The following is a 13113-nucleotide window of genomic DNA, read 5'->3' as shown; positions in this document are numbered from 1 at the left end:
GAAAGTCCGAGATGGGTGTGGTTATGACAAACCTTCTAATCTGCGGGTCAGAAATAGTTGAGCTGGGGTGGCCCTTTACCACAGGCTGCGTGATTACAGGCTGCAGAGCATCAGCCTTGGAAAGGCCTTGGAACTCATTCCTCCTCGGTGCAGAAGGGGTATCTGAGGCCCAGAGAGGTTGGGTGACTTGCCCAAGGTCACACAGCCAATTGGCCCTCCCCGATTCTTACAGGAGATCACTTAACTTTTAGGTGATTGGAATACTAATTTTGAAAAGTTGCTAACACGCACCACTCCGTGTGCAAAGCTGATTAGGGTAACTGCAGTCGTGAAATAAAGAGAATGATCTGGGTTGAACTTAGCTGCCATCCAGATGAGAGCACGGTCCTAAAGGAATTGGGGGCAGGATGGGCGGTGGCTTGGATTTTGTCTTTTTGTTTTTGATGTGCCTTTGTCTCCCTCATGAAGCACCCCATGAGGGCCACGGCCAGAGATGATCAACCTGTTTGAGTTCGGAATCCATAACCTCTCCAATGTTTCCAGACTCCCAGGAGGTGGAGGGCAGGAGGAAAATGAAGCCTGGTACCGTACCCCAAATCCCTCTCTTCCTCACCCAAATGACACTGGTCCAACTACAAACTCTAGGACTTTTAAGAAAAGCAAACAAAACCCCAACCACATGCCAAAGGTCATCTGGCCTGAGGTGAGAGTGAATGAGTAACTCCCGTGAAAGGGAGTTTTGAGGATTTTTTTACAGCGTTCAAAGGTGCAACTGGGAAATGTCAGCCCAGGGAAAATTCTAAGACAGCACTTTCTCCCATACCCAGTGCTCCACCCGTACCCTTTCGCCCAATGATCGACCCACGGCCTTGTGAGGAGTGAGCCATGTCAAGGGCTGAGGATGTGGGTCACTCCCTGCCAGCCCCCTTCCCTTGGCTCCTGGGCGCTCACTTGACTACAGAGCCGGCAGGCAGGCAGGCCAAAGCTTCTGTCTGGAAGGCCTGGTCTGCTCTGTCTCCGCGTACTTCTCCCACGCCCTGCACTGTGAGGTGTTCACTGGGACAAATGCCAAAGACATGGCTGTGCCCACATCCAGTGGGGTGACCTTGAGAGGACTCCTTTTTCTCTCTGAGCTTCCAAATGCTCATCGACGAACTGGGTTCACGATGCCTACCCACAGCCTCGGGGCTTCTCCTTTCCTCCTCCTTTTCCCTCCACGGGTCTGTAAGGAAGAGGAGTTAGAGGAGCACGGCTGCCTTTTCTTTTCTGCAGCCCCTCCACTCTTGCGGGCGAGGCGCTGGGCGTCCTGCAGCTCAGGGACAGTCACCGTCTGCGGGGGTGGCCTGGATTCGCATGGTGCAGTAAGAGAAGAGGGGCCCCCGGCAGCACGCAGTCAGCTCGGGGGGTCACAAGGGCCTCTCCGGGCATCAGGTGAGCCGACAGGGCACCCCAAAAGCACAGGGCTCTGCAGGGAGCCTGTGGGCACTCTGGGCTGGTGGCATTGCCAGCTGCTGCAGGGTCTGCGGGAGAGGAGCCACGGGCACCCCCTGCCGCTTCATAGTCAGACAGCACTGAGCACCAGGACAGACGCCTCTCCCCCACCGGGCCCCTGGACTTCCCCTCTGGGTGGAGGGTGAAGGGGGCACCCATGCCAGGCCCCCACTGCTCCTCCTCACTCCTTCAGGAGCCCATGTCCTGGCCATCAAGGCCACAAGTCACTGACAGTGGCCGCTGGACAGAGAGAGTCAAGGGCAGAGAACTTTCCTGATGTCCCTTAATTCACCATGTGGGCAAGGAAGAACTCCTTGGAAGGAGGCAGTAGAGAGGAGGGAAAGGCAGGAGGAGGGGGCCGGCCAAGGGCTGTCATAAGTCCCGCAGCACAGGAGCCCAGAGCCCAGCGCCTTTGTCCCCCGGCCACCAAATGACCAAAGCCCTCAGGCTTGGGCAGGTGGCTTGCTCGCTCAGTCTCTCAGGTCTGGGTTCGGTGCTCCACCTACTTTTCTAATATCCCTCTGGGCCCCGAAGAGGGAGGTGACATTTTACATGACATTCAAGAGTTGAGCATGATGTTGTGCAAGTGTTTTGTTCATTCACAATGCCACCCTCACAGGACCACTGTTCCCTCCGTCTGTTGTTTCGGGCCTTCAAAGGCTGGGTCCTGACAGAAGATTCATAGGTTACAAAGCCTGAGAACAGAAGATATATGCTCACAAAAGAAAGTCACACAGCCAAAACATAATGACGTTTGAATGAGAGGAAATGAATGGTCTAGAGTCAGAGACGAAGAGAATGAGACAGAGACCTTCTGCCAAGAGCCCTACCATTTGTCCCCCATGCTTGGCAGGAAGAGAGGGGGGAGGCCTGGACCCCTTTCTGATGTGTTTTGTTTCCATGCAAAGTGTGTGCGTGTGCACGGGTGCGTGTGTGTTGCTCGTGGAGTGCACAAAATGCCTGCGTTGGGTTGGATCCTGGCTGAGCCGGCTGCGTCCAGCAAGCGCCAGCTACAAGTACGCGTCAGTGTTCCCCTCGCGGTGGCCGGGGAGGCCCTGACGCGGCGCCGGCCCCCCCCCCCCCCTGCAGCATGAGTGTGCACCCGCATTCTGCTGCGTCACACCGGGCTCTGCACCGGGAGAGGAGCCAGGCCCTTCCTGGAAGGAAGGCATCCGGAGCCCAGAGGCAACTTCTCTTTCTCTAGAGGCGGGGATGGGATTCCTCAGCCCTTCCGAATGTTACTTCACCGCGGGGAGAGCCTGGCCTGAGCATCGGAAGTCGTGGGTTCAAGTTCAGGCCCTGCCTTGAAGTGAAGCACACTGTGGGGCGCATTCATGCATTCACCCCTTCATCTAAGTATCCGTTTAACAAACGTTCGCCGAGCACGTGCTATGCACCAGGCACCGTTCTAGGTGCAGAAGCTGCAGCAGTGAACAAAACAACTCTCCGCCCACGGGAAGGGTACATTCCAGTGAGAACAGGCAACCTGCCACACGGAGAGGAAAGCGGGGTGGGGGCGCAGAGCGAAGGGGTGCGATCTGTTAGACTGGTCGGGGCCGAGGCGGCTCTGTCATCTGTGGGCCAAGGGATTTCTGAACAGAGGGGTGAGCTGGTACAAGGCATGGGACAGGAGCGAGCTTGTGTTTGAAACAAGGCAAGGACGGTGGCGTCCTGTGGCCGGAATGGGGTGGAGGCGCGAGGTGGCGGGCGAGGCGGGAGAGAAGGGTGGGGGGCAGGCCGCGTGGGCCGTGTGGGCTGCAATGGGAGTTCTGACTTTTTCTGAGAGGGACCGGAAGCTCCTGGAAGGGTTGGAGCAGGGAGACGTGCTATGACTTGCACGTCAAAGAGACGGCTGGCTCTTGGGCGGGGAAGACTTTGGTGGCCTGCGGCGGGGCGGGTGGCAAAAGCAGGTGCAAGGAAACCAGTGAGGAAGTCCGTGTAGAGGCGTGGGGACGCGTGTGGTGGGCTGAAGGTGCGGGGGTGATGGAGAGGCTCCGGGACGACGCGTGGGTTTGTGGCTGAAGCAAATGGTTGGACAAGGACTCTATTTACTGAGTGGGGACAGGCTGGAGAAGGGAAATCAAGGGTTCCGTTGGGGGCACTGTAAATCTGAGCAAACCATTTCCTGTCCTCTCTTCTAGCCTCTCCTTCTCACCTATACAACAAAGGGTCGTATAGGCCACCAGCTGGTCACCAGGCTCTCCTCCATGATGATTAGGGCTACCTTCTTTAATTCTTCCACATTCCCATGTCTTTTAAACCTGCAAATATATTCTGAATTCAGAGAAAAGAAGCAACAAGAGAGAGGAAGAGAGAGGGGGGAGAAGGAGAGAAAGAAAGAGAGACCACAAAAGCAGGTCCCCGTATCCGACAAGGGCCCTGCCCATGTTGATGTCCTGACAACCATGGCAGTGGGACCAGGGTGGAGGGCGAGGGGGGTGAGCGAGCACAGGCCACAGATGAGGGAGAATCACCCAAAATGTGTGGCCAGAGTCTGATTTGGGTTGCAATTCCTACATCACTTAGGTTTGCACTTTAGAAGCTTCATGGGCTTCTGAGGAAAAGATTTTAGACTTTCAATTACAAATCGCCTCAAAGTTTGTGAGCTGAGCCCAACAGGTCAACCTGTCCGAACCCTCAGTTGCCCCATTCTACCATCTCTTCAAGTGAGAAAACTCTACGATTCTGCCACTTTGAAGGAGAGAGAAAAAAAATGCCTGTAAAAGTCCAGGAAGCTTGAGCCTTGAATAGGTCGTTTCTGAAGGAGTTCTGCAAATACTTCTACACAAGACATTACTTATTGGGCATTTGCCATGTGGCCAGGGTTGTAGACACAACCTTGAAAATAGGGATGAAATCTCTTTCTCACAGAGACTCCACTCTGGTGGGAGATGATAGATAGATAGATAGATAGATAGATAGATAGATAGATAGAAAGAATATAGAGACAGACCGATAGAAAAAAGGAAGGAAAGAATGTCTAGGTGGTGTTTAGTGCCATGGAGAGACTTAAAGCAGAACAGGAAGTTGAACATATCAAGACAGGGGTGAGGAGGGAGTAGGGACCAGTGATAACTAGTTTGTATAAGAAGGGTTAGGGAAGGGGGTGCCTGGGTGGCTCAGTTGATTGCATGTCTAACTCTAGATTTCAGCTCAGGTCATGATCCCAGGGTCATGGTATTGAGCCCTGCATGGGGCTCTGCACTGAACCTGCAGCCTGCTTGGGATTCTCTCTCCCTCTGCCTCTCTTCTCCCCAGCTTGCATTTGCACCCGCACACGTGTGCGTACTTTCTCTTAAAACAAAACAACAAAACAAAACAAAACAAAACAACAAGAAAGGTTAGGGAAAGTCTTCAGAAGACACAACAAGCAAAAGTCCTGAGGCGGAGTCATGCTTGGAATGTTCTAGAAGAGCAAGGTGTGACTGGAGGTGGGAGTGAGAAAGGAAAGGGGTAGGAGGTAGGTTCAGGGAGCTCGGGGGTTGCAGGTGGTTTGGGCCTCTGGATTTTAGGATGAGTGGGATGGGACGTGACTGGAGGATTGTGAGTGGAGGAGTGACGTGACTTGAAAACTGGAGGGGACTTGGTGAGTGGTGCACGGAGACCAGAAATCCCTAGGGCATCAGACACCATGTCAAGATATTTGAAGCTGTAAGGCAATCAGGCATATTTGTTCCACCAAATGCCTAAACCAAAATCATCGGGCCTAAATGAGAAGCCTGTACCAATGTTGCTGGAGGGTTCATTCACTTGTGTCCTGAAAGGTTATTGTTGTCCGTTGTGTGCCACATACTGGGGACACAATGGAATAAAAGACACTCTGTGTGTGGGGGGGAGGGGGGACAAACAGGCTAGAATCCAAATCCAGGGTCACGGTAGCAGATAATGTGGGAAGGGGGGTGATAGGAGCCAAGACCCTGGGGTCCTCAGTGAGAGAATAAAGGTAGTGGCTAACTTTCACTTGAGCCCATAGAATTAGTCTATATAGACAAATAGCCTTGGTAACCATTAAAAAGACAGAGAGATAGTACATGAACCTTACAAACTAGTAAGGAGGGGGAAAGAAATAGAAAAAAAAAAAAAGAGAAAAAAAGCCCTTAATTTTTAAAAAGGCAAGATGCTGGGGCAAAAGACAGAAAAAGGTTTGGAAAATGGGTCACATGGAAAGCACAAGAGTAGCAATCAATCTAAATGTATTAGTCGAGTCAAAAGGCCTCCATTTGTTTATAGAAACTCAGCCATTTACAAGAGACAGAGTTATCCACAATGTAAAGATACAAATGGGTGGAAAGCTAACTGATGGAAAATGATATGCGAGGGCAACTAAGGTGGTGTTCCAACATTAACATCAGACAAAAGCAATGTTTACGCAAATGTTTACGACAGTTCAAAAAAAAAAGTCACCTTATAATGATAACATCTTCAGTTGACTGGGAAGACATAAACTCTAACCCTGTATGACCCTAATAATATAGTCTGAAAGCATATCGAGAACCAGTTGTCGATGCTTTAAGGAGAAATCGAAAAATCCACGCTCGTAATGGGAGATTTTAAAACAACTCTCTCAGGAAATGTTGGAAAATGCAGCCAGAAAGAAATCTGAAATAGATACAACCTTTAAGCAGCACACCATCTAACTGACATTCCTTACACCTTGCATCCGAACTCGCACAACCCCTTGTATGCACTGACCACTGGAGACGCTCAGAGCAAAAAAGCTGGCCTCCATGAGTATCCACGGAGGGAGGCCTTCAGACCCCTCTCTTGGACTCTGGTGCAATCTATTTATAAATCAGTAATGAAAACATAACTAGGAAACCCAATATGTTTGCAAATAATACTTTTTAAAACATCTAAGTACCTCATGGGTCAGCGAGAAAATCCCAGTAGCAATCAGAAAATAAACAGAACTAAAAAAAGATGAAAATGCAATTTATTAACACCTGTGGAATTCTGCTGAAAGGGTATTAAAAGGAAATTTGTATGCTTAGAAAAGAAGACACGCTGAGGAGTTCTGAGCTAAGCATTTAAGAAGTTAAAAAAAATAATAACATTGGAGTAAGCCTGGAGGAAGTAGAGGGAAAGAAAGCTATGAGCAGAAATTAATGAAAAACATACAAAGATGAACAAAACACACAATTACTCGATAAGTCTCATCAAGAAAGAATACAAATATATCAGAGTTTAAATAGATAATTAAGTATTATGAACAATTATTTTGCCAGTAAATCTGAACACTTAGATGAAATGGGAGAATTCTTAGTAAAATGTAAATTAACAGGAAGCTCAGGAAGAAGTAGAAAATCTGAATGTCATTTACCCCTAAAAGAAAAATTAATAGCTTCAAATCTTCTGACAAAGAAAACACAAGGCCCAGTCAGCTTTTTAGGTGAGTTTTACTAAAGTTCCAAGCAAAGAGATCATCCCAGTTTCATGAGAATTGACTGGAAAAAGAGAGAGAGTGTTTTCTAACTCTGGTGAAAAAAGGCACAGCGGTAAAATTGTAGAGGACATCATAGGAGCATATCTCCATGACGTTAAAAAACAGGAAGGATTTCTTACACAAGACACAAAATGCGTTCCATTCTAATGGAGAAAGTCACTGAAAGTTCACCGACATGAACATGGAGAATTTAGATTGGTGCTATCACTTCAGAAAATATGTTGACATTACCTCACAAATTTAAACGTGTGTGTGTGTGTGTGTGTGTGTGTGTGTGTATTCTTTGAACCTGAGAATTCACTCTTATGTATATACCCTTAAGAGACCTGAGTGCATTCAGGGACGCCTGGGTGACTCGGTCGGTGAAGCGTCCGACTTCAGCTCAGGTCACGATCTCACGGTTGGTGAGTTCGAGCCCTGCGTCGTGCTCTGTGCTGACAGCTCAGAACCCGGAGCCTGCTTCGGATTCTGTGTCTCCCTCTCTCTCTGCCCCTCCCCTGCTCATGTTCTGTCTCTCTCTCTCAAAAATAAAAATAAAAAATTTTTTAAAAAGGCCTGAGTGCATTAGAAGACACATACAAGAATGTGTATAAAAGCAGTTCCAATCACTAAAGCTAGAAACAACCCGATGCGCAGCTACAGTAACGTAGATACGTACAGTGGCAGGGGTTCGCCGTGGAGTATTCCACGACAGTGGGAAGGAACACACCTCTGCCACCCACGCCCACATGGAAGAGCCTCAGAAGCACGCTGTGGACAAAAGCCAATCCCAGAAGACTTTGCATGGGATTATTCCATTGACATAAGACTCGAAAACAGGCAGAACTGAAAGACATCCAGGTGCACGCAAGTCGTATTTTGTGGGCTCTAAAATCAACTTTTTCACATTTTAATCTCTCTAAAACAATGGGGATGCACGGGGCCCCTGGGGAGCTCAGTCTGTCAAGTGTCGACTCTTAATTTCGGCTCAGGTCATGATCTCGTGGTTCCTGGGTCTGAGCCCCGCATCTGGCTCTGTGCTGACAGCACAGAGCCTGCTTGGGATTCTCTCTCTTTCTCCCTCTCAAAATAAACTTTTTTTTTTTTTTAAAGAAATGAGGACGCATCTGATAGTCAGTGGTGATTTGCAATTATTTGCAATTATGAAAGCACCTTTTCTTTCTGGGACGTGAAATCATGATTCACCTCACAACTGTTAGGGGCTTAGGTTCAATGAAATATGACAGGGAGTCAAACTGTAAAGAAAAGCAGCTGAATGGCTCACATAAAATCAGGGAGAGAGGGGGCTAGGGAACAGAACGGGCACCTAGGATTCTAAAGTACCGGCCAAGTGCTATTCTTCACCTAGGTAGTGTATTGGCATCTGTTTTATTATCATTCTTTAGATACTGTCAACTCCCACCTGTGTGATATCTTTCGAAGAAAGAAAGAAAGAAAGAAAGAAAGGAAGGAAGGAAGGAAGGGAGGGAGGAAGGGAGGAAAGAAGGAAGGGAGGGAGGGAGGAAGGAAGGAAGGTGTGAAGAGGAAGCTGGGCAGTGAAGAGAGGCTAAGAGGGGGAATGACAGGTGTAAGAGGAAGAGCACGCTATGCACAATAAATGGAAAGCTGTCCTCAAGAAGGCAGGTTGGCATCGCTCCACCGCACGTGGAGAAATCCTCAGACACTTCCTCCGCTCAGCAAGAGGGACGAAGGAAAAGATGGGTTTATGGAACTCGTGGTGGGATGCCACGCACGTTGTCCCCATGATGGTTTGTCATTTCTTGATGAAGGATGTCTCCATGGGGCGGGGGGGAGCTATCAAGAAAGGCGGCGGTGGAGGCACGGCCCTGGGGAGTAGCTGTCCAAGACTCCAAGCGCTTATTCGACAGCTACGGCGCACCAGATTACTAAACGAGCTTTTGACGTCCTTTATTCTGTTTATTCCCCTCATCAAGGCAGTGAGGCACATACTCTGTCGTCGTGCTTGTACTACCTTCCCAGGGTGGCCGTACCAAAATGCCACAGGCTGCATAGCTGAAACAACAGGAAATGATTTTCTCACGGTTCTGGAGAATGGAAACCCAAGATCAAGGTGCTGGCGACATTGTCTTCTCCAGAGGCTCCGCTCCTTGGCTTGCGGGTGGCCTTTCCTCCCTTGTGCCCCTGCCCAAGTGCCTCTTCCTCTTCTTACAGGAACATCAGTCCTAATGGCCCAGGGCCCACCCAAATGGCCTCATTTTAACTTGGTCACCTCTTTTAAAAATTTTAATGTTTATTTATTTTTGAGAGAGAGAGAGACAGAGACAGAGTGTGAGCAGGGGAGGGGCGGAGAGAGAGAGAGACAACAGTCTTCACACTGTCAGCACCAAGCCTGATGCGGGGGTAGAACTTGTGAACCGTGAGATGGTGACCCGAGCCGAAATCGGACGTTCAACCAACTGAGCCACCCAGGCGCCCCTTGACCACCTCTTTAAAGGCCCCACCTCCAAATACAGACACATTCTGAGGCACTGGGGGTGAGAGCTTCCGTACGTGAATTTTATGCGTGTGGGGGGGGACACAATCCAGCCCATAACCACGCCCATAAAAAATGGAGATACAGAGAGGGGTGAACAACTTATTAAGGGCAGTTGTGTGCCAGCGAGATGCAAGGGCAAGCAGGTCACTTAAATGGCTGAATACCAACCACTGCAGTATAAAACAGTCCTGTGGCCAGAGTGGACATGAAAGGAAAAATCTTTTGGAGAATAAAAAACAAACAAACAAACAAACAAACAAACAAAACTTGACCAGAATAATATCAGACTTATCAGTATGTATATATCAGCATATCAGAATATCAGTAATAGCAGACTTCTCAGAGCTAGGCGCTCTGTGCCTACAAACAGAAAGGAGGGACGACTCTCTCCCAGGCTCCCTTTGAAAGCCTGAGCCTTAAGCAGAACGACTGTGATGGCTGGCCACCCTTCTCCCAGAAGCCAGATTTAAGTCCCGGGCTGAGGAGGGTGCCACCTACTGGGCTCTGAGGGGTATGTGCGGGAAAGAGGCTCTTCCCAAATGCGGTCCTCTACTGTCCTCTGCTGCCCAGCAGAGGAACAGTCGGGAGTCCGCAGATCGCCCTGCTTCCTACGAAGACCACAGACAGATACGGGGAGGTGGGAAGAGCCTACTGGATCAGACTGTGGAGTATGTCAGTCCCACTCCTCTCCACGTGCACATTTCCAATCAGTGGTCCAGCCAACTTCCACTTCTTGGCATTATACAGCTCGCTTAAAACTTGCTTCACTTGTTTTCATCATTAAAAAAAAAGTTATTATCTGCCACCTTCTCAGAAATGATGTGTCCCAAGGCCCAAGAGTATGGGTCTTTGAATGCAAGTTCTGATGACTTAACAAAACATTGGCTTGCTCATTATTTCACATTTTCAAAAATTATCAACTCATCATATCTTTGAAAGGATTTTTTTTTTCCCCCAACAGTTTAAAATCATGATTTCCTATGTGATAGCCCAGGGAACCCACCATTTGGTTAGAGTATTTTTGTAAAAATATTTCACTTTCCAATGTGACTTTTTTTTTAAAAAAAAACCCAGTTGTTCATGCTTTTAGAAATTTCAGTGGGGGAAATGTTCTGAGTAATAAAGGATTCCCTTGAGTTGAAAAGCATAAATAAGTACCAGAAGAAAGCATTGACCTCCCCAAGCATTCTTTGTGCCACATGGGATGTGTGGCCCTGTGGATCTCAGTGAAATTCAGAATGGGTGGGCTTACTGGCCTTCAATGCCTCAACTCTTGTGTGGGACCCTATGCCCCCTTTATACAGTCACTGGACTGGTCATTTAAAATCCAAGTCTTAAATAAATAAACAAACAAAATGCAAATCATATCACCATACCCTACTGCTCTGGGAAAGGCCAACTGTCATGCCTTTGATTTTAGAATAAAATACAGATTCCTTGCCAGCTTTACAAGGTTCAGTGATCTGACCCATTCCAGCCCCTCCTAGCCTGCCCCTGCCCCCCGCTTCCCTTCCCCTTCAGCTGTTTGCATTTTCATCCTTCGAGGAGCTCTCTGTGGCTCTATTTCAATATTCTGTTTGTTTCCTTCAGGGCACTTGCTACCATTTGTAATAATCGTGTTTATTTATCTGTTGTGCACTTCCTGTCTTTGACATTAGGTGCCGTCCCCCAACGGGTACATCCTTTGTCCATTTGGCTCCTCGCTCTACTCCCAGTGCCTAATGAGCATGTATCTACCCATGAATGAGTGAGCGAATGAGGTGAGCAAAGGCAGGTATTGAGAGGTGGGTGACACCAAGCCATTTCTTGGAGGTCATCATCCTGGGCCCATTCCAAGAATATAAAACATCGGGCACAAGAAAAGGGGAATGGCCGGAGCAGACTGGCAAGCAGGGCTGAACTTTTACCTCTGGCCGGCACTGGCCATCAAAATCACCCTCTCCCCTCTTAGAGAACACCAGGGAAGCAGCTAGAACCACACGACCCAAAGTACGGTTCAGGAGAACTGAGGGCAGGAAGGCCAGGGCAGGCGTGCCCACCGATCAGACACAATCACCCCGTCAGCGGTGTTGGTGCCGATCCAGCAGGCAAACGCCGGCTACCAACCAATGACTAACACTTTGTGTTGACCCAGTGCCCTCCTCTAGTAAGGGCACCAGCATAGTCCCGCAGGCTCAGAAAGGTACATTCACAGCTGCATTTGCGAGTGGAAAGGTAATGAGCCCACCGTCAGTGGGCTGGAGCACCAGTCCTGGGCCGCAGGCCGATGCCTGGCCCCCCAGGGGTTCTTGTCTCCATCCTCCCCGGCAGACACTCAGAGCCTGAGCGAGGAGAACACATCCAGTGCTGTCATCAGCTTGGAATCGATGGCTTGGGGAAGCCTGATGACAGCTTGTCCCCGAGAGAGGTAGATCGTGAGGGCTGAAATGCTTGCTTGGCTCTAGGGAAGCTGAGATTGGACATCTTGGGGTACAGTGTTCCCCCCTTAAGTGCTAGTGGGTCAATGTCATCTCCTGTGCCACACGTTGCTTCTCTCCTGAGCAGGATCCTCCAGGGAACGAGGTCGAGCCAGGATAAAGCGTCCAAGAGCCTCCCAGGCAGGGGCAGCGTCAGGGCAGGCCGATCTGGGGGTTCTTCAGGAAGAGAGCCAGCTTCTGGGCCACGGTGTCCAGTTCGCCCGAGCTGGCATGCTGGAGCAGGTTGCTCTTGCGCACGAAATAGTGCTTCAGAAAGTGCTGGCTCACACACTTGTGCAGCTTCCTCACCAGGCGCAGGAACGCTTTGCTGAACACCTGCCACTCCTTCGGGTGGGGGTATTTCTCACAAGTCCAAAAGAGCACCGTCTACGGAAGGAAGAGGTGGTGTCAGACATCGTTCCGGGCAATGGAGGAGAAAGTCTTCAGAAATGGTACCGGGCTCACGCGGCCGTGGAAGGAGGGAGAAGGGAGTCAGTCACCCAGGACAAGTTGGTTCCGCCATGATTTCACGATCCCCACCCTCGGGTGGGTTCTCGGCCTCGCCCTGCAGGTCTCCTGCGCCTCTTTGATCATGGTTTCTCTCGCCACTGGTATCCCCAGTTACCACCACTCTCCTTAGATCTGCAATTTCCCCACTCCTGGCGGATGCCTTTGTCTACTACTTTTCAAGGAAGATGGAAACCCTCACGGCAGCAAAACAGTCCGCCTACATGCGCATCTTCCTCTCTCGCTCTCTGCTTTGACCAGCCCCCCTGGCCAGGAGAACCCCCAAACAGGGCTTGGGATCTCTCCTTCTGGGAGCTGTCTGCGACTGACTTCCCTCTTTCCTGCCCTTGCCCTTCCTCTGCTGGCTCTTGAAATTATTCTAAACTCTCCTCCCCCACTCCTTGCCCCAGGGCCACGTCTGCCTCCTAACCCCTCACATCTTGGCAAGTGAAGGCTTCTCAAAAGAATCCTCTCGGGGCGCCTGGGTGGCGCAGTCGGTTAAGCGGCCGACTTCAGCCAGGTCACGATCTCGCGGTCCGTGAGTTCGAGCCCCGCGTCGGGCTCTGGGCCGATGGCTCAGAGCCTGGAGCCTGTTTCGGATTCTGTGTCTCCCTCTCTCTCTGCCCCTCCCCCATTCATGCTCTGTCTCTCTCTGTCCCAAAAATAAATAAATAAAAACGTTGAAAAAAAAAATAAAAAAAAAAAAAGAATCCTCTCAA

General features: G+C 49.8%; 1 protein-coding gene across 8 annotated transcripts in view; it reads right to left on the bottom strand.

Annotated features, from left to right (window-relative positions):
* The window catches only part of MAB21L3 (mab-21 like 3), a 54398-nt gene that overhangs the window by 17060 nt on the left and 24225 nt on the right, over positions 1–13113 (bottom strand). For 4 of the 8 annotated variants that reach the window (XM_040471411.1, XM_040471413.1, XM_040471414.1 and 1 more), the window contains one exon: positions 11188–12274. The exons of 1 other annotated variant lie outside the window; for it this stretch is intronic. In XM_040471411.1, coding sequence (XP_040327345.1) covers positions 12041–12274 — 234 coding nt within the window. In that variant the 3' untranslated portion in view covers positions 11188–12040. Of the gene's footprint in view, positions 1–3519; positions 3753–8827; positions 9167–11187; positions 12275–13113 lie in introns of those variants that run through there. 3 more of the 8 variants (XM_040471418.1, XM_040471416.1, XM_040471419.1) reach the window with 3 other exon arrangements.

Source organism: Herpailurus yagouaroundi, unplaced genomic scaffold (genome assembly GCF_014898765.1).
Source record: "Herpailurus yagouaroundi ecotype Mexico unplaced genomic scaffold, PumYag 77, whole genome shotgun sequence".
Lineage (NCBI taxonomy): Eukaryota > Metazoa > Chordata > Mammalia > Carnivora > Felidae > Herpailurus > Herpailurus yagouaroundi.
The sequence above is the reverse complement of the archived record's forward strand: the minus strand, read 5'-3'. Positions and strand labels throughout refer to the sequence as shown.